The following is a 21668-nucleotide window of genomic DNA, read 5'->3' on the forward strand; positions in this document are numbered from 1 at the left end:
AAGGAATCACAAGAGGAATTAAAACTATTTTGAAATGAAAACACAACAAATCACAACTTGCAAACAAAGCTAACAGTCCTTCTATGGAAACTCACAGCATTCATTGAGCGCTATGCTACAAAAAGAGAATGGTCTCCCAACAATAATCTTAGCCTCCCCCTAAAGAAAATAGGGAAAGAAGAGCAAAGTAAACTCAAAAGAAGCAGAATAAAGAAATAACAAGAAGCAGAATCAATCAATGAATAATGAGCAGAAAAACAATACAGAAAATCAAATGAAACCAAAAGCTGATTCTTTGACAAAATTCAATAGCATTGATGGGCCTCTTGCCGGATTGATCAAGAAAAAGAAGAGAGAACAAACAAATTATCAATATCAGGATTAAAAGAGAGATCATCATTACATACATTACAGCAAACACTGTAATGACAATAAGGGAATATTACAAATATCTTTAAGCCAATAAACTAGAAAGCTTGGAAGACAAAAGATCCCGAAACATTCAAGAAGCAACAGAGAAGCAGAACAGTCCCACAACTATGAAAGAAAATGAGCTCAGAGCTAAGAACTTCCCAAACAGATACAAAACCCCAGGCCCAAGTGGCTTCACTGGTAAATTCTAGCAAAAATTTTAGGAACAGATAATACAAATTCTACACGAATAGTCTCATACAATTGAAGAAGAGGAAATACTTCTCTCTTCATTTTAAAAAATCAAACATGATCCCAAAATGAAAATCATACAAAAACATTTTAAGAGAAGATGACGCCCCAGTATCAAAGCAATTTAAGGGTGCAGAAATCCTTAAAAAATCCATTGTATCAAATCTAGCAATACATAAAGAACATCAGGAATAGGTGAGTTTCCCCTGAGCAATATAAGGTTCATTGAACATCAGAAAGCCAATCAGTGTAATTCACCATCTTAATAGAACATAAAGGAGATAAACTGTAGGGTCATTACAATAAATGCAGAAAAACTTTTAATGAAATTCAACACCTCTTCAGGATAAAAACTATCAGCATACTAGGAACACAGGGCAACTTCTCCAACCTAATAAAGGAGGCATAGAAAACTTACACTAACATCACATTTTTATAATTTGTTATGCTGAAATAATTTTAGGCTTAGAGAAGTCTTACAAAAATAGTACAAAAAGCTCCCCTATCCCATTTACACTCCTGCCCCTAAGGCTAATACCTCATATAGCCAAAGCACAATGCTCAAGACTAAGAAATTAAGGCTGGTACAAAACTGTTACCTACAACCTTATCTGGACTTCACCACCTTCCCACTATGCCCCTCTGCTGTCCCAGGACCCCACTCGGAACCCCGCGCTGCATTCGGTCAGTGTGCCCTCCGTCTTCTCCAGTCTGCCCAGTTCCATGGGCAATCCTTGCCTTTCGTAAAGCTAACACTGTGGAGAGTACCTGGCCAGTTATTTTGAGGAATGTCCCCTCCACTTGGGTGCTTCAGGTTTTCTCATGATTACGTCGAAGTTATGCATTTTGAGAAAGACCACCACAAAAGTCATCTAGCCTTCCCACACCTCGGATCATGGGCTACACAATGGCAATGTGTCTTATAACTGGTGATGTGAATCTTGATAGGCTGGCTTAAGACACGGTCTGCCAGGCTTTTCTACGAAAAGTTACTCTTTTAAGCTTTGTAAATAATAAATGTTTGAGGAGAGATACATTGAGACTATGCAAATACTCTCTTTCTTAAACTTTTGCCTGCTAATTTTAACATTCATTGGTAGATCCCACATGCAGTAAGTTCCCCTCTGGGGGTCTGATGGTGATTTTCTAGTTCCTTCATTCCTTCTACACTTATTTTATCTTATTTTATTTTGTTTTGTTTTATTCTGACATTCGTGGGATTCTTTATTTAAATATTTATATTTTTAAATTTTTATTGTCTTCTTAAAGTTTTAATGTTACTTATGACTACATAACATACCCACATAGTTGAAAATTCAAAAGTTGCAAAAGCACACCACGGGTCTCATTCACTCAGTTCCCTCTCTTAAGCCAACCAATGTTACCAGTATCTTGATATGTTTCCAGCAGTATAATGCATAAGAAGTTTATACACACACATATTTTTTTCTTTATGAAACTTCATTCTACATTTATTAATTGGAATTCATCTATAAGGAAGACATGTTCCTTCTTCTCAACATTTCGTTTGTTCAATCATTTGTTTTTGTAGTGTGGACTTATGGATATACATATTTTATTCTTTGGGTCATACTACACTAATACATAATAATAATAATTAATAAACTATTTATTTTGTTATTGAAATTGCTGCAGCTTTCACCACTGGGACTTATTTAAGGTTGGCTCCTGAAGCCTGTTAATGTACATCCATCCATCCATCCATCTATCTATCTACCTACCTACCTACCTACCTATCTTTGTTTTTTACTTTTTGGCACCACATAATTCCTTGGGCTTATCTTTTATTTTCCCCATCCAAACTCTGAAATCAACTACTTCTCCAAGTAACTCTGGTTCTTTTTATTGAAGAATGATATTTAAAAACTAAGATCTCAGTACTATCTGTGATAATTAACATCATGTTTAATGATAAAAGATGTTTTCTCCGTAAGATCAAGAACAAAACCAGGATGTTCACTCCATCACTTCTAGTCAACATTATAGTGAGGTCCTAGCCAATATACTGAGGCAGAAAAAAAAAAAAAAAAGAAGAAGAAGAAGAAAGAAGAGAAAAAGAAAAAAAAATACATACCAATTGAAAATGAAGTAAAACTTATTTACATAAGATATAATAACCTATGCAGAGAATACTGACTAATCTACAAGAAAAGCTACTAATACTGAGCTTTGCAAGTTTGCGGGACATAAGGTAAATATAAAAACCAATTGTATTTCTATATACTGGTAGCAAAAAATGTGAAAATAAAATTTTAAAATACCATTTATATCAGAAGATATGAAATACTTAAGGACAAAGCTAAGAAAATACAGATAAGACTTGAACATGGAAAATTATAAAACATTACGGAGAGACATTAAAGAAGACCTAAATAAATGGGAGGTATACGATGTTCATGGATCTGAAGCCTCAATTCTGTTCAAATGTCAATTCTGTCCCAAATTTATCCATAGATTCAACAGAGTATCACACAAAGTCCCAGATTTTTGGGAGAAAATGACAAACTTAGTGTAAAGTCTACACAGAAACTTATCTAGATAAATTCATCTGATAAAACATCCTCCAGAGAATCTTAAATCTTGAAGGCATTTCAGAGATCGTAATTTGGTGTGAGTAAAATGGCTTGTCCATTTCCCCACAGGAAGGAAGAAGCAAACTTAGGACATGGATTTCCACACTTCAATCCTGTGCTCTTCATGATATTCACATTAAAGAGTAATTCTTTTTTTTTTTTTTTTTTTTTACTTAACCTAGGAAGAGATCTAGATTTCCCTTAAAGATACTAGCGTCTCTATTATGTCTTCATCTCAAGTTTTGTCACAATATATACAAAAGTGGCCAATAATTATGTAATAATAAATCTGCAAAATATTAAAGCTTCCAAAGAATAGTAATAAAATTGTAATAAAAAAGAACCTGATGAAAAAGTTACATATTTTAAAGAGATAGGCTCCATAAAAATGTTTGATTTTCTAAATTATTTCATAATTCATACTGTCTGAAGAGTAGAATTATAACTGGATTCATTACAAAAGTTACTGGCATCGGCATCCCCCTAATTAATTCCCTGTTTCTTAGTGATAGGATACAAACCCAGACAGACCCAATCACATTTTCACAGCCTTTCAGAGACAGACTCAAAGTGTGCGGGTGCTGCCATCATGCTGCTGTAGTGTCCCTCAAGCACGGAAGGAGGCTGGAAACATCACGGCCTCATCCGACATCCACCTGAGTAAACCTGCAGCAGAGCTCAGTCCCTGAGGAGTTCTGTTTATGGGTACTTGGTAATTTTTGTGGTTGTGCTTCTTTATGAAAGATACTTAAGACCTTTGCCCAGATTAAGCGGCATCTGTTTTTATCAGTTATAACAATTTTAACTCACGTCTCCACAGTACGTCACCTAAAGCTATCTTCTGGCAGCTCCTTCTCCCTGCTGGCTGGCCCCCTCCAATCCCATTCTCCTCAAGGCAGCTGGCGGGTGTCTTGCTGTCACCTCGGCTCTGGGCATGTCTGGCCCCACGGAGCAGAGACAGGGTGTGTGTCTCTTAGAGCTTCCCCCAGGTGACGCCAAACTCCCACTTAATACAGAGAGCTGAACCCTGATGAGGAAATCTTTGTGGCATGTCTTAGTCTCCTGACAGGACTGAAGAAAACAAAGGTTTTGCCTCTTCTTTAAGTTAGCAGTGACATACTGGTGCCTCACAATGGTCTCTTCAAGAAATGTTTTCTCTCCCTCCTTCTTTCTCTCTCCCCTTTTTTTCCTGAGTTCTCCTTGGTGAGGGTACAGCAAAGGGATATTTGTCTGTGGCTAACAGATTTGTATACCAAAGAAAACCTCTGACCATGAATTATTTCTGGGAGACATAAGACAACTTTGATCCTTCTGTTTGACAAGGATTTTTTATAGTGAACTGACTGATAAAAACAGTACATAGTCACCGTTAGGGTCTAAATAGGGATACAACCCGTGAAGAATATCATCAGTGTTATATAAAGTGGATGTCTAGTTATCTACATAAAGTTAATAAACATTTAAGAATGGTCACGTGTTTCTCAGAAGGGTCAAGAAGGATCCAACATCAACCCCAGTGCTTTGTACATGGTGGGAGTCTAAAGTTTGAGCAAAGGTGTTTAATACCACACAACTAGTTCACAAGAAATGCTCAGAAAATCACCATATTCCCTATTCCCATAACATAATGCAGAAAAATTCAGTACTTGTCTTCTTCCTCGTAAGTCATATGGTATCATTCTATCTTTACCTTAGGGATTAATAGAGAAGAATATTTGGCACAAAACAGACATTTCCTAAATGTTGTTGATTATATATGTTTCAGAGAAAAATAGGGAAAACTGGAATAAATTGAAACAGAAGGACTAACTACACAAAAGAACCGCATAAAGATACTAAGCAAATAAAATTTCATTAGCATTTGAAAATCAAAGAAAATCAATATCAGTGCCTGTACTAACAATACCTGAAACAGTAGAAATAAAATAGACAAAGATCAAAAAAGACTAGACACAATAATTTCCTGTCCTAAGCAAAAATTACAGTATTAAAAACAAATAATAAGATTACAATAAAAATAAAGTTACAAAATTAGTACCATCCATTTTGTGGGCATTAAAATTCAGTTTCAAATAACAAAGAAGCCCCAAATAAGAAAAAATATCTATTCCTTTGTTAAATATTGAAAACTAAAGTGTTTTTAATTCCTTTTCAAGAAAGTAAGATTTGTATGAATAAATTTGTAGAGTTCACTTTAAAATTAAAGACATAAGGACAAGGAAAAACATTCTGATTTTGTTTTGTTAATTTTCTTAAAGAATAACTTAACACTGGGGTCTTTATTTTTTCTCTTAATATTGAAGAAACAATGAGAAGCAAACTAACATTACTGCGATAAAAGAAAAATCAATTGACCATACTGAATAACGTTTCAAGACGCACTTTGGAAGTCAGAATCATCAATAAATTTGGGGGCTAAGAAGTTCAATATTATATTCAATTATATGTACAGGAAACATGAAAAATATCATTATATCATTGAATTTTATTCACTTAAAAATTTTTTTTGGTCGTAAATTCATTTTAGCCAAAAAACATAAAGATTGTTCCATGAAAATAACCTACCTTTTTATCGTATACATCTTGCCAGTTGACTCCAGAGAAGAAACTGTGCCTCATAATTTCTTTTGCATCATCTGGGCCCCCGCCAAGGCTAAGAGACAGAAACAAGAGTGAGAGAGCCTTAAGACATTTACATAAGCCCAACAGGAAACAAGAAAATGTCCACAAAATGTAATTCTCTGTGGTATACATAGTTCTTGAGATCAAGAGCCGTACCAATAAAAAGCTTTTGCTGTCAGATCTTATTTACCTAATGTGTTATTAATAAGAAGTCAGTTGAGCACCCAACTCTTGATTTTGGCTCAGATCATGTCACGATATCAGGGTCGAGGGATCGAGCCCTACATTGGGAGTCTGCTGAGATTCTCTCTCCCTCTCCCTCTGCCTTGCCCCCGCCCCCACCTCGTACTCTTTCTCTCTCTCAAATAAATGAATCTTAAAAAAAAAAAAAAAAAGTAGCCTCAGGACAATGTCGTACCTGAAAAGAGTGCAGGGTTTGGGGACAAAACCGAATTAGGCAACCAGCTCTGGCACTTACGAGCTATGTGACAAGGAAGAAGCTGCTTAGTCCCAGTGTCCCCTCTGTAGGGGGGGTACAATGATCCCAGCCTGGTGGGTCACCGCAAGGGTTTGAAATAACAGAGGTAAGCACCTAGCACAACAAATGGTAGCAATTACCACAGTCAATTCTATAAACCAAATTTATTTTGGGTAAGACTCAGGTCAGACTATATCCTGTTACCATAAATTCTGAAATGACTAAATAATTAGTTAGAAAAAGCAACTTGTACAGTATTGCTAATAGATAGAAACTCAGGGGCTATTCTCATACCTCAGGTGAATTTCCACAGAAATGACATTGCTAATCTATGAAATATCACTGCAATCTAATTTATTATGCAAGCTGCAATGCATGTTACGAATTGAGAGATGCTCCCCCATCTTTGCAGGTACTCCTACTTAACAGAGAGCTGGCACAGTATGAAATTCAGGTACTTTCTGGCTTCCTCAGTCTCATATAGAGCCTACTAGTCACTATGAAGAAGGAATGAGAAAAGAAAAAACAAACCAGATGGAAGCAAGGAGGGAGTGAAAGAGAGTAAGGGAAGAAGAAGAAGAAGAAAAAGAAAGAATGGGGAAAGAACAGGGAAAAGAAAGGAAAAGCAATCTGTTTAAATCTGGATTGACAGAACAAGCTTTCTCTGGTCTTGTTCACGGAACTGTGCTTGCCCGCGAAGGCTTAACAGCCAGCTCTCCGGGGAAAATGACGCATGCGTGATATTACACATGCAGATTACATATACATGTTTGTTATGAATTTTACAGATATAAAGGACGTGAGGCACAAAAGTTATAAAGAATAATAAAATACAGAATGCCCTTTACTCTAAATTAGCCAAGTGACGCTCACAGAAAACATCTGTTTGTTTTGCTGAACTCAAAAACCACTAACTGGCTTCTTCCAATGTGAATACTGGCTGATCCTTCCGTTTATGGTGAAGACTAATTTGAAAGTGATACAACAAAGACACACGTCAGCCCGTCGCTTGCTTGTCAGCTATATGAGTGACTTCCTGGACAAATGGTGAATCATCTTAGAACAGTGGAAGACTGTTTCCTCATTTTTGTGTGCTATTCACAGTGTAATGGATACAGACAGAACAAACTCTAAAATGTAATCCGTGTGGGGCACCTGGATGGCTCAGTCGGTTAAGTGCCTGACTCTCAATTTCGGCTCAGGTCATGATCTCAGGGTTGTGAGCTCGAGCCCTGTGTCGGCCTCTGCGGTAGGCATGGAGCCTGCTTAAAATTCTTTCTCTGCCCCTCCCTCCTGCTCTCTCTCTCTAAAAAAATAAAATAAAATAAAAATAAAATCTAATCTGTGTATTAACATCTTCCCTATTAGTTTCTTAAATCTAAACAATCAACAAAATCATAAAGCAAGCCCTGACTTGTGAAGTTTGCCAATTTGGGTGGTGTAAACACTCCCCCCGTGGCCAGTTTCAAGTTAGGAACCTGATGTCACTCAACACAGAGGTGGGAAGAGGTGAGCAGAAGCAAACCGTTCTTTAGTATTTCTGTACAGACACGACAGATAAAAGCAACCTCAAAAGCACTGAGAAGAGTAAAACGTAACAAAATTATTAAGGAGTGAGTATTTGTTACCTTTGTTTTTAATGTATTTGATTTGTAAGTTTATACAATTTGATTTTTAATAATGACCGTATTAAACAACCAGCTCACAAAATCCCTCAAACATAACAATTGGCTCTTATGAGTTGGTACATGCCAACTCCCACACACCACTGGGTAGGAAGAAACACAAACAGGTCCTAATAAATAAATGATAATACAATCTAACGGTGCTGGTTATTATTAGGTATAAGGAACACACGACCGGAGAAGAACCCAGGACTCCCTGACACACGGTCAGAATGGAAAATACAACGAGCCGGAATCTGAGCATCTGTGGTGATGATCCATGGTTCCCACAGTCTAGGACTCCTGTCTCAGATCGTATGGAATGAACCACAAGGCTGACAGGGAACTTCTAGACCGGACCAGATGGTACTAGCGGTGTTCATACACAGGGCTTTCTGACTGGCAGGTCCATATTCAGGCTAATGCCAGCGCTCCACCCCTTGGCCTCACTCTTTCTTCGTCTACTCCAAGTGCTGTATGGCCCTCCCTGGCTGGGCTGCAAATTCTTTTGAGGGCAGAGATCAGGACTGGATAATCCAAAAAGCATTTTGAGCTCGTACTTAGGGAGCCAGAAAAGCAGACACACCAAAATATGTCTTTCTGAAAAGAATTTAACATCTCCAAGTATGAATCAAAGTAGTCTGTATGAGGAAACTCAGAAGCTCGCTGTACCTTCTTATCCTTACGCTATTGTTTTTATTTTGAATGACACAGGACATGGTGGGGGAGGTGGGAGTACAGAACCATCATCATTTTGTAAATAGAAGGTTTTAATCCAACTTCAGTTATTCATGTTTTGTCACCCCTCTGTTCTCTAGCAATAGTTTGGCTTTGGACATTGCCAGCATTTAATCTATATTTATCAAATACATAAAAAACTCAAGTATCAGCCACGAGTACTACGCAAAGTCTAAGAATATAATCTCAGACTGCCATTTTAGAAGCTGGGAGAGATACTTTAACACACACGTTCTCCAAGTGTGAAACTGTCAAAAATTTCAATGTCAATGACTCCCTAATATACAATCTAAGACTTCAAAATAATATCAAAATACGACTTGCACTAAGATATTTATGTCTAAGAATAGTAAACTCCATTATCAGAACGCCAAACTAAATCCTCAGCTACTATGGATTCTTCATTATCAGGAACATCACGGAATGTATGTTTTCCTGGTGCTACTGAATGCAGCGTGAGGTCATGCTTTTCCTATGAACTACGCATAGGAGGATAAAAATGATACTAATAGAATGAGCATAAAGTGATGGAGAATAAGAAATAAAGGTAAAATGGTAGTTGACTCTTTGGTAGAAGTGAGAGAAATTCACTAAAGAGTATCAGAAAAATTCATCAGTATTTAAAATAGTTGAATAGGAAGAATAATGAGGTCTATCATAATGCTATTTTACGACATTTCCAAAGACTTTTCAGGGTCCTTTGGTGGCTCTTTCTCTTCTTTCTACCTCTTGAATTCTGATGTTTCCCAGGATTCTATCCTAGGCCTTCTTCCCTTTGTACTAGACTCTCCCCACTATTCCCATGGCTCCAGCTGCCTCTGAGATGTCAATGGGGCCCCAAACCATATATTCAGCCACTGTGTATCTATTAAGCACTGGTACGATTTTCAGCTGCTGGCTTCACATTTCTGTCTAGGTTCTCCTACAGACCTGACTCAGTACAGCCAAAGTGAGTATCAGCATCCTTCCCACAAGCCTCCTTTGACTGCGCTCCCTGTCTCTTAATAACACCCCATTCTCCAAAGGAGTCCCCCAAGCTGGAAACCACAGAGGCAACCCCAACTCCTGCCACTTCCTCACAATTTATTCACAAAGTCCCATTGACCGCTCCTTTACCACTGCCTCTGGAAGGACCCCATCTCTTCTCTGGACAACCCAGACGCGTTCCCAATGGCTCTGCCTACCTGTCCCTGGCCCTTCCCTGTCCTAATCCATCCATGACGAAGCTGCCAGAGTTACCTTTCATAACACAAATCCAATTACACTACCTTTTACTTTTCATAATTCAGTGCTTTTTCATCCTCTTCTGAATAAAGGGTAAATATTTTCTAAGAACCATGAGGTCTTTGCAATCTACCATTTCAGCTTTATCTCCCAACATTACCCAACTCATACTCTACACTCTAGTCACTGAACTTCTCAAATGCCATGTTCTAGATTCCTTTCCATGTCAATTTCTCTGCATGAACCACCACTGTGGACTCCAACCCTTCTAGCTCCTTAGACGGAGCTAATAATTCCAACAGGTATTTGTAGGTAGACCTGAGCCTCTGTGAACACAAGTTCTGTGTCCCGTATTATTCTGTGAACATCGACAGCAGAGCTGCTTTGTCTTGCTCATCCTTGCATTCCCGATATTTTAATGCAACAGTGGAGAGGCTTGACCTATCTACCTTAAATGAAAACAGCAAGTCATTGAAAATACCCTTTCTTCCCAGGGCACCTGGGTGGCTCAGATGGTTAAGCATCTGCCTTCGGCTCAGGCCATGATCCCAGGGTCCTGGGATCGAGTCCTGCATTGGGCTCCCTGCTCAGCGGGGAGCCTGCTTCTCCCTCTTCCACTCCCCCTGCTCATGTTCTCTCTCTCTCTCTCTCTCCCTCAAATAAATAAATGAAATCTTAAAAATAAAAAAAGTAAAGAAAAGAAAATACCCTATCTTCCCTTTAGATAATACCAACCTCTGGATGGACAAACCCTCAGGAGCTGTCCTACTCATCAGCCCACTAACATTCTAGAAGTCTACCTCACATTTACTCAACAATTATTAAGTATCTACTATGTGCTATCCTCCCCCTCCCTCCCCAGCGCGGGGGGAGAATAGGAAAATGAATGAGACACAGACTGAGAACCACAAATACAATTTTTTCTACCAGCTACGTATAGAAGGGCCGGAAAGGAAAAGCCTGTCAGAGAGCTACCTGGAGGAGTCATGAAAGGATGGGCTGAAAATTCATTGCCCTTGATATCTAAGCCAAATATTAGATCCCCAAATCAAATAGATAAAATGGAAATCCTAGCTCTGTTTAAAGATCACCTATCACCAAGTGTTACATTAATTGTGAAATAATCACACTAAATGGAACACATTTCAAAACCTGAACCAACTGAGAAGCAGGTACACTGCAAATAAGATACAGGAGAAATATTAAGTAGGCACCAAGAAGGCTGACTTATTCTAGCTCCACAGGAATCTTCTGTAGGATACATCACTTAACCCTCCCTGGGCCTCAGTTTTGTCCTCAATCAAATGTAGAGGAGAATAATATCAGCCTATCAACTCTACAAGGCCACAGAAACAGCAAAGGGGACAACAGATGTCCAAATGCCCTGAAAAAGAGCACTCGAAGTCACTCTACAAATACAAGGTAAGCTCTCCATTACCAGGATCATAAAACACATTTCTGAAAGGTTCTTCAAGAAGCAAAAAGATGGTGTCTCTTTCGTTATATTTGCTTATTTCTCCTGAAGGTAAAATTATGCTTCTCGTAAATTTAGAAGCTACAAGTGTGTGATGGAGACCATCTCTAAGATAAACAAAACCCACATTTTAGGATTCATTTATTCTTTCCTTCATTAAGTCAGTCTGTCAACAAATACATAACGAGCAGCAACCAAAAACAGAACTTTGCAAAAACACGTTATGTGAGGGAAGATTTGACAATAAAATCTTGAAATCTATCCTCAAAATGCTTAATATCTCAGTGATTTTCAGAGCCATGCTGATGCTCCCGTCCACCTGCAGGGAAGGATGGCGATTCATGAGCATACGCAACAGAGATTAAGGGACATGTTTACGGGAGTAGTCATTTCATACATGACTTTCAGATTGTATGTGCAGATGAATACAGAAACCGAACGAAGAACACTACAGCTCCCTGATTAATTAAGCAAAGGGCTGTAGGATTCTTCAGGTCACACTTGTAGCTACAAAAGAAATACAAAGTGTGTAAAGATATTTTGCCATTAATCCTCTCAGCCACACACGGGAAAAGCGTATCTTCAAATGGCAAACAGAAGAGTGGCTGGATGTGTTAACACAGGTTGGGACGGGAGGGGGGTAAGGAGCAGGTTCTGTCCTTTTTATTATGTAAATTAGCATAAATAAAAAGGCCCAGAGACAGAAAGAAAAAAAAAAAAAGGGATACTTCTATCTCCAAAACAGCAAATACCAGGGCAATTAAGAAATTGTTCACTCACAATATGGATAAGAAACCCTCAAAATCCTTATTTGGTAAAATCTGCATAAAATTTCCAAGTTAGGAAAGAGTTGAGGAAATTTTTACAATGTTCTGTATTATGCAGTTAAAAATAAGTCCGTATTTCAGTGGGAAGATGTCTACACCAAATACGCCGCTGCCTGGAGTTGGTTATATTTGAATTAATCTCCATATCACAGTCTCTACCCACATTCGTCTGTAACCCATCAAGTGTTATTTGTGGCTTACCGCTTATTTGGATCCTTTATCAAGAGCCCTGAAAGCAGTGATTTTGCATCTGAAGAGAGTGTTCGAGGAAATTTAATGTCTTCCATTAGTATTAGTTCAAAAAGTTTCTCATGATCCTGGTTGTAGAAAGGTAGCCTCCCACACATCATCTCATACATGACGACCCCCAGGCCCCACCAATCCACGGCTCGGCCATAGTCGTTGTCTTCTAACACCTAAGAGGGAAGCCAGCAAAAAGATTTGTTAGTACACACGAACTTTTAGAGCGGTCTTTACCAAATGGACGATTCGTACATCAAAGTAAATCGCAACTTGCAAAGCCTAGGTATAGGTAGGCCATTTTGACCTCTTGACATTTAAACTAGAAAGTAGCCCACAAAAGATATGAATCACATCAGCTATGTGAAATGTTCACTCCACGTCCCAAAGCGGCCAGTGTAGGAGAAAGGGGTCAGACCACGCAGCACATTCCAAGTGAATCATGACTAAGGCTCAAGCAAAAAATGGTTTGCGTATTTGCACGTTTTCTTGTAGGCCTACTTAATTTTGCACTCTGGTTCCACTAACGCAGACTTCAATTAACTTGGGAGGTAAGTCGTGCTGACCAAATATAGAAGGAGCCATGGAGAAGAACTAAGGAACTCCGGTCAAACTGTGAGGATGGGAGTCACGGGCGGAGAGTCATACAGATAGGTTCGGGGCACAGTGAGCAGGACAATCAAGCTGGAAACTTCTGGAGGCCCCTGCATGTTGAAGCTCTTTAAGGAAATAGTCAACCAAGCGAATATAAAGATTTACTGTTTGGGGTGTGTCCTCACAATAAAATTTCTGTTAAGCACAAACAACAAAAATCATGGTGCAGTATGTCTCTGGTATATGCCCTTCAGTTTATTTCCCCAGACACATTCCATGCAAAATAAATTTCGAAAGAAAGGATAGGACAGTGTCAGGCTACAGCAGAGCTGCCTATCCAAACTGGGGCATAAAAATTCACAATTTGTCTCAGGAAAATGTTGATTTTTACCTTTTTATTAGGTATGTTCCTCATCCAATGCAATTTTCTTCATTTATTTGGATCTTCCAATTTTTTTTTTTAATTTTTATTTATTTATTTGAGAGACAGAGAGAGAAGGGAAGCACAAGTGGGGTTTGGGGCAAAGGGAGAAGAGAGAGAATTTCAGGCAGACTCTCCGCTGAGCGTGGAGCCTGACACAGGACTCGATCCCAGGTTCCTGAGATCATGACCTGAGCCGAAGGTAGACGCTTAACCGAATGAGCCACCCAGGTGCCCCAGGATCTTTCAATATCTTATTTTAAATTATTATATAATTTAATAATCTTAAAGACTACTTTATCTGTTTCTCTTGGCTTTGGGATAAATAGAGCAAGAAAACCATACCTGTGAAATTTACTGATTGAAAACAATCTTGTAACTGGTGGTGCACATGTTTCAAACTCTCTTAGTTTGAGTAAATAAGTTGTTGAAGATTACTCCCATGTGACTTTTATTTAAAATTTACCAGTAATTTCATAGAATTGCACATGGTATGTCTGACAGTTATACCACGATTACCTATCAATACTATGAAAGGGTATTTATATGCATGGAGAATGTAATTTTGAGGAAAAACTCTGTTACTTAAAGACTACTTCATCAGTGTTTTTCAAATGTTATAAGAAGATTCCTGGTTCAGTTGCATCACGGTTCCGAGACAACACAGGATCTGCGTTAGCAACATATGAACACAAGTCCAGCTCCCACGTTTTTCCAAAAAATCTTTTGTAGAGTAACAAACTAAGCAAAATATTTGGGGGAAGAACAACAAATTCTAGTTTTCGTCTTTGGCTAAAAATGTTTCAAATTTCTACTTGTTCGAAATGAGTAATAGAAGAACAGACAGAAAACAAGAAATAACCTAAAAAGCAGCAGGAAGAATCCGGCTTTTGAACACTTACTTCAGTGAAAGGAGACTCTGCACGTATGATTCTGAAATACCCATGACTTTTGATTATTCAAGAATCTATCTCCTGTCCAATTAGTACAATGGACTGCTTGTGGGCCCGAATCTAACAGATCCGGGATTTCACCTAATGGCAAACAATTTTAAAATCTAAGTAACCTTTTATTCAATTCCTACAACACCAACAAAACAGTGGCACAGGCGAAAAAGAGCCAAATGTGGTTTTTAACCTCTTTTTTCATAAAACCATAAAAAGCATAAAAGCTGGATTAACTGCTTCCCGAACCCACATTTCACCAGCCGGGTTCTCATCCCCAGCTGGCAAAACTGGCAATCCTTTATTTTTGTTTAAATACCTGGTTTGCAGCCAGAAGGGAAAGTGAGTACATAAAAAAAGGGTTTTATTTTTGAAGAGAAATAAGCAACTGAAAAATCATTGTAAAAAAATCTGTTTGATAAAATAAAGTATATTTTTTATTTCCCTTTGTAAAATGAACACTGATTCTCAAAATAAGAGGTTTTGCTTCTGAACATACGTGCTTTAATGAATATATGGATACATCACACTGCAATTAGAACTGTTTGTTGTATTACTTTAAACCGAACAAATCTGACGTAATATATTGTATCTTATCGACATGCGAAGTCCAGCAGCGCTGAGGAGGAAAAATCCCTAAAAACTCAGCCAGCCCTCTTAATCTAAGAGTCTTTGTTCTCAATTTAAAAGAAAGATTGCTGTTCAACTCCCACCTCCAAACAGCTGGAAGATGAAATATACAAGAAATAAAAAGAAAACGGATTATAATATTCTACATGTGGATACAGAATATAAAACATGTTACCACTGTTCGGACAACATCCCTTCTCTCCCCCTAAATCTACATTATCTCAAAACACAGTACTTCCAAAGGCTCCAGAAATTCCAAAGTAAAATTAAAATCCACAGCCTCTTTTATATTATTTTCTAAAGATAATTTTCCTCCCTTACTCAAAGCACATATTTCCCCTCAAATTACAGTAACATACAAAATTGATATTCCTTAACCTAAGAGTTGCAATTCCTTCTGCCTACCTCTGATGATTTTCTTTCTCCCTGGACAAAAGGCTAATTTACTCCCTGGTTATCAGGAGGGCTGATCCAAAAGGTGGGATCACTGGTAACGCAGAGGCACAACAATGGCAAAGCGCATTTCAACTCCGTTACTACCCGCCTTCTCACAGAAGTTGGATATAAATGCGGATCAAAACCTGCTCCTAGAGAAATAATCCACTGAAAGACTTCTCTTTAAGGATTAGTCTAAAGAAAGTGTCTCTTTTCCACAAAATCACTGTTCCTAATGTTTTCAACTGAACTCAAGGTTTCAATATGAATGCAGACATTTGGTATTTCCTTCGTACCCTATTGTCTGTCACCACAGATGTAGCCTGACTTTGTAACTACATTTAATGCAAAAGACAGACATACAGGACAAGGGGAGATCTGGAACACCAGAAGTAATGTAAATATTCAACAATGATAAGAGGTCACATTAACTCAATATCCAAACAGAATCCAAACACTGGGAAACAAGGCTTAGTTTCCATTTTTCTACCAGGAGCCAGAGATTGCTTCATTTTCTGATATAATAAAACCGGTTTCAAGGAGGTCACAGCAGGTGTCCATTACTATTAAATATTCTGATAACACTTGGTTAATATTAGTAATAGCTGATGTAGATGCTTCCATTTATAAAACAGCCAGGGGAGTTAAACAAAAATCAGCAAGAGTAGCCCTTGAATGGTTACTAATTTCAACGATGATATTATATAATAAACTATGAATTTTAAAATGATATCATCAGTTAAAGTTCCCAGTATAAGCATTTATTTGGCTAATGGGCACTTTCAAAAACCATATCCACTCCAGTGTTCTTTTACCAACTAGGATTTCCTGGAAGGTTGAAGGAACACCTCTCTCGGCTTGGCCGCCAGGCCACACAATACACCCAAGGCAAGCAATTATAAGGAGGGGATGTATGCCCCGGAGTGGCTTGCTGCTCAATCAATAATCCAGACAGAACAGATGGGGGAAAAATTAAACATCCAAACAAACTGTCTGCACACCTATGTTGTGAAAGTAAACTGCGAACTTGGATGAACCAATTTACCACTAATTCAAAAAAGAATTTTTTTCCCCTGGTAACCTTGTATTTCAGGTAACAGATATGTGTGTGTTTTCTATATAAACATGCATTTCTATATTTTATCATTTATGGAAATCCTTTACATATTCTTCACATCATAGGAGTCTGCTTTAAAAAAAAAAAAAAGACCTGTTAAGTCTTCCAATCCAGATTCTAAAATGTATTGCAGCTTTAGAAGACTGTATTTCATAGGAATTATGAATTCCACGGTTTCTTGGTATTTTCTTCATAGATACATATTTTGTACCCAGTTCTCAACTGCTCCGTTAATTCTTAAGAGACTGAATATAAATGCCATTTGCTCTGAATGAGCAGGGCTGTATGCTTTATGGCTACTTCCTCGCATCTACACACAAGTATAAGCTCACAGCGTCCTCTCGAAAGCAATCTCTGGCTGGAGCAGGCAACATGCTTGAACAAGAGAAAAGCTACACGGGTACCACACCAGTGACTGATTCCTACTTACACACGTCTTCCCAGAGAGTTCTCTACTTCCCTTTTATCCTGGAGCAACAGCCATCAAGGGATTTCAAGAAACTGGGCCTTTGTCACCCAAGTCAAAACAGCCATTGTGAAATACTACAGGTAATCTCGAGGATGTGCCCAGGGGGGCTAAGTTTTGTCTCTGTTCTCATGCTTCAGAGAATTTCAGATTGAATTTTGTGCTTCACCTAGAATCATTCCAAAGCACTGAATGCAAATATTCCTACTGTTGAAGCCAAAAGACCAGACAACACTGAAAAGAACTTTAGGTGAAAACTAGCTGCTACAGGAACGGACGGACCTCCAAGGAAGGAGGAGCTGCAACTTACCGACCCTGAGAGACAGTAAAGGTTGGCCTAGAAATATTACTTTCGTTCATATTTAAATAATATCCAATTTGGGGAGAAAGTGGGATGATTTTTAATATTACCCAGAAACAGTATAAAGAGTAAGCCAACTCGTGACAGTTACAGGCCCTCAAATCTGGACAACCTCTACCCGAACTAATCACTGCGCTCTTTCACTTAATTTCCCCCTTAATATTGATGGATCCTTTTTGGAGCCATTCAGGAGGATAAATGTTTTCAAAAGGGCCTTAAGAAGACGAGTGTTACAGGAATCATTAACAAATAAAATATGAGGGCTGCACAGAGTTTTAGAAGGGCCACTAAAACTTTTTATTTTTACAAAATGCTTAGGCATTTGAAGACTTAGTTTCACAGAATGTTAGAAATGGTAGAATTTTGTCCAAGGGCTAAGCAAACTGTAACTGTGTGCTCCTATTTTTACCTACAGATTAAATGTGCAAACACATGCTAACCTTGGACTCATTCATTTCTCTTAAGATCGAAAGACAATATTGACAGAGCCCAGGAAATGATGTCTTTTATGTCTCTTCTTTGTTCTATTTAAGACAAATACCTAAAATTTCATGTCATACATTTAAATCAAATCGGGTTACAAATGCTCCCGCACCCCATCTGCACTACTCGGGGCAGGAGCTACCTTTACCCTGAACTTGTGGACGCTCCCAGCTCATTCGGAAGAAGTAACTGTAAATCTCTGGCTTTACGTTTGTATGAAATTTAACGTCCATTTGTGCCACTCCCTCTACAGCATCATGATAACTTCGAGCAAACCTTTTTCTCAAAGTCGTCGACAAAATATTCTCGTCTCTTTCAGTATTTTCAAATTATACGTTCTATGAAAGATAGTAAAGGTGGTAGGCTTCAAAAGACAAGAGAATAAAATGACAGCAAGTGAATGTTTTCTAAGAATGAGGTTCTGGAAACGAAGGACACATCAAACAAAAATAATATTCTACACTCACATGAAATCAAATTACGTATATGTATTTTTTTCTGAAGAGCAACCACAACTCAGTACTATGCATTTTCCAACAGTCAAGCCATTTTTCTGCCATCTTTTTGTTAGTTCTAACTTGATTATCAAATAATTTTTATTTTTACACTATTACAGAAGTGCATTTCTCTAGGTTTCCAAAACCACCTTATTCAACCTTCCCCATCTGTCACCATCTGCTTCTTTTTAGCATGTACTTTTTGTGTGATCACATAAGCATGTGAAAAATAACTAACATTCAGATGATTATCTGCTGGTACATTTGAGGACTGGGCATAATAAAAGTGAACTGCCAAAACGTACTTAACACTTTTAATTTTGTTGGGTCTTGCATGTAAGCTACATTTGATTTTCAAACTGTTTTACAGTTGGGAAGTTGATCAGGTACTGCTAACTCAAGAGCAAAGCTGAGACTAAGTAATTAGCACTGCATAAAATGGTCTGGAGTCAGTGCGAGCCAAATCAAATAATAAAATGTAACAGTGAGATTTTCTACGTGATTTCCAATTTCTTTTAGAGTTTCTACGTGGAAAATACAGTACAGATTTCAAAAACAAAATCCCGTCAAAATATCTGATCGTCCATAATGTGTGGCAGGTAAAGTTTCTTTCTTTCTAATAGAAGAAAGAGCAAAAACATGTTCATTTAAAACCACAGATCCGAATGCATTTTTAGAGATGCAGGACGCTAACTGCATACTTTATATGCCCGCTAGGACTGTAGCTCTCCAACCTCTTAAAAAAAAGACGTGACTTTTTTTCCTTTACCAACAAGTATCTCTAACTCTTCACCAAAAGAGGTAAGTGAACAAACACTTGTAAATACTCTTTTTCCAAGAAATGGCATCTTCCCACTGTAAGAGTCATCTTCCCTGCTTTCCTCTACCACAAGAAGAAACCCACATTTACTTAAAATTTGTCGTTAACTCCAGCCATGTGTCTGACATGGTGGACAGTTAACAATTGGCTTTGACCTGATCGCTAAGTCTTTTTTGAAGTATCTTCTCATAGCCTTCGTGGCTCTTTAAGGAGTGGGGCATTTCTGCCAGACGAAGGCAACGTAAAAGGCAGACGGTGACCACTGCCAGACGAGGCGCGGGAGGCCCTGAGCTCGCTCTGTGATATGTCAGCAGGTCTTGTGTAGGAAGAGACAATGCTGACAGCGAGCCACTCACAAGAGAAGCAGTAACCAGAAATGTATTCCAGGTCTGATAAGCAACTACAACTTACACACCATGGAGAAAAGTCTGACATTGATGATGGAACGTACTAGAAATTTCAAGGTTCAAGAAAAGTGAGAGACTCCAGCTGAAGTGCTCTTGCCCACCCCTCTGACTCTGATCATGTTTGTCTGACCACATTATTGCCTTGTTCTCGATGCAAAGTGACTTTCCTTTATCCAAGACATCAAACCTAAACTCCTTTGCATGCCAGTCCGCATCTCTGTGTCCAGCCTCCTGTCTTCCTGCTTCCCATTCACTGCCACTGGACCCTCCCAGCAGGCTGACACACCCTTCCTTCTCCTCCCATGACCCTGGGCACAACTCCAGGAAAGCAATTATTTTCTTGCACAGTAATGACTGTTTTCTGCCTCTATATATCACCCTAGTAAACAGCAAGCTGCTTCAGGACAAAAACGATCTCTTACTATCTTTGTATTCTCAGCCCCTAACACAACACATGACCCCTAATAAATACTCTGTAAGTATCTCTTGAGCGAACGAGAGTGTTCTTCAGTGAAATGGTCTGTATCGGAGACCGGAGGAAAGGACTTCAAATTCTTATTCTTAAAAGTCAGAGTAAACACATTCAAAGTTCCCCCTATTTAACAAAAATGCCATGATTGACACAAATACTTAAAATGGAAGAATTTAAATTGCATGAGAAGTAGTTGTTTCAGGAATTGTCATCCCCAAATGGTAACAACCGTGATTGAGAAAAGGGGTTGAGACTAATCACGGATCAACACACATCAGCCATGGGTACAGAAACTGCTGTTAAAGACCAGATGTCTGCAATACTCAAAAAAAAAAAAAAAAAAAAAAAAACAAAAAAAAAAAAAAAAAAAAAAAAAGCACACAGAAATATTTTTTGCTTGTTTTTAAAAAGAAATCGATAATTTCTTGGGAATTGTGAAGTTTCACTTTAGAAACAACTAGATTCTTCTTGCATGAAACTCTTGGTTTTGTGCTTCAGCTGATGATATATAAGCAGGTAAGCAGTATCTTTGTCTCTTAGATCATCTGCTTCTGAATAAAATAAGATGTGCTCATCCTCTTCAGAAATAATTTCCCCTAGTTGTGCCACAGCTCATTTTGTTATTCTCCATACACGATGGCATCATCCGTGGCCCAGGGATCACAGGGGTTACTGGAACTCCAGAGAAACAAAGGATTTGTTTATCATGGGACATTCACAAAAACAACCCTATTCTAGAAAATATGATCTCATATTTGAATAATTAAGGAACAGTGTTCCAAAAATTTTACCTAATTTAATTATCACAAAAATGGGAGGATCTTAAATTCCCGATTTTAAAACAGAGAAAACAATATTGTTGGCAGCCCTCAAGAAAACAGTATTTGGAAATGTGCTGCATTTCAAATTATTAGCACTTCTTTATAATAACACAATACTCTTGAATGTAAATTTACTCTCTAACTGAAAACAAAATTATAATAAACTGGTATGAGTTACTACATGTATAGGGAATGCTAGGGTTCTCTATGTATCCCTACTTCTTAATTTCTTTTAATTACCTTTTCCTTATCAGCATTTATACTACATTCACTCTAAAAATGATAATTATTTACATCTATAAGTGGTCTTGAAATTGTGGCTTTTGGGGGCGATAACACATGTAGTCAAAAAAGGAAGAGTGGCCTTTATAAGACGGACCCAGTTAGACTCCTGACCCTCTCTCCGACAAATCCCTGCGGTGTACAGACTCCATTAAAAAGAAGTTCTGATCCGTAGTCCCCTCACCTTTAAAAAACCATCAGGGATGCTATCATAAAAGGTCATTCTAAATATACAGCACCCATATTCAGCACATGTTCCATAAGCTAATATCCATCCATCAAAGATCAATGCCTTCCTACTTGGCTCCAGCCACACCAATGTTCTTAGAGTTTGAGGGAGGAACTGAGATTGTTCCTGCTTCGGGGTTTTATACTAGCCACCCCCCCCCCCCCC

At 38.2% G+C, this 21668-nt stretch overlaps 1 protein-coding gene across 7 annotated transcripts in view; it reads right to left on the reverse strand.

The window, feature by feature from the left end:
- AKT3 (AKT serine/threonine kinase 3) overlaps positions 1 to 21668 on the reverse strand; it is a 306055-nt gene that overhangs the window by 39260 nt on the left and 245127 nt on the right. For all 7 annotated transcript variants that reach the window (XM_008694783.2, XM_040636074.1, XM_040636075.1 and 4 more), the window contains 2 exons: positions 12486 to 12700; positions 5823 to 5910 (listed from right to left, as the gene is read on the reverse strand). In XM_008694783.2, the coding sequence (XP_008693005.1) occupies positions 5823 to 5910; positions 12486 to 12700 (303 nt within the window). The remainder of the gene's footprint in view (positions 1 to 5822; positions 5911 to 12485; positions 12701 to 21668) is intronic.

This window comes from Ursus maritimus, unplaced genomic scaffold, assembly GCF_017311325.1.
Source record: "Ursus maritimus isolate PB19 unplaced genomic scaffold, ASM1731132v1 scaffold_2, whole genome shotgun sequence".
Lineage (NCBI taxonomy): Eukaryota > Metazoa > Chordata > Mammalia > Carnivora > Ursidae > Ursus > Ursus maritimus.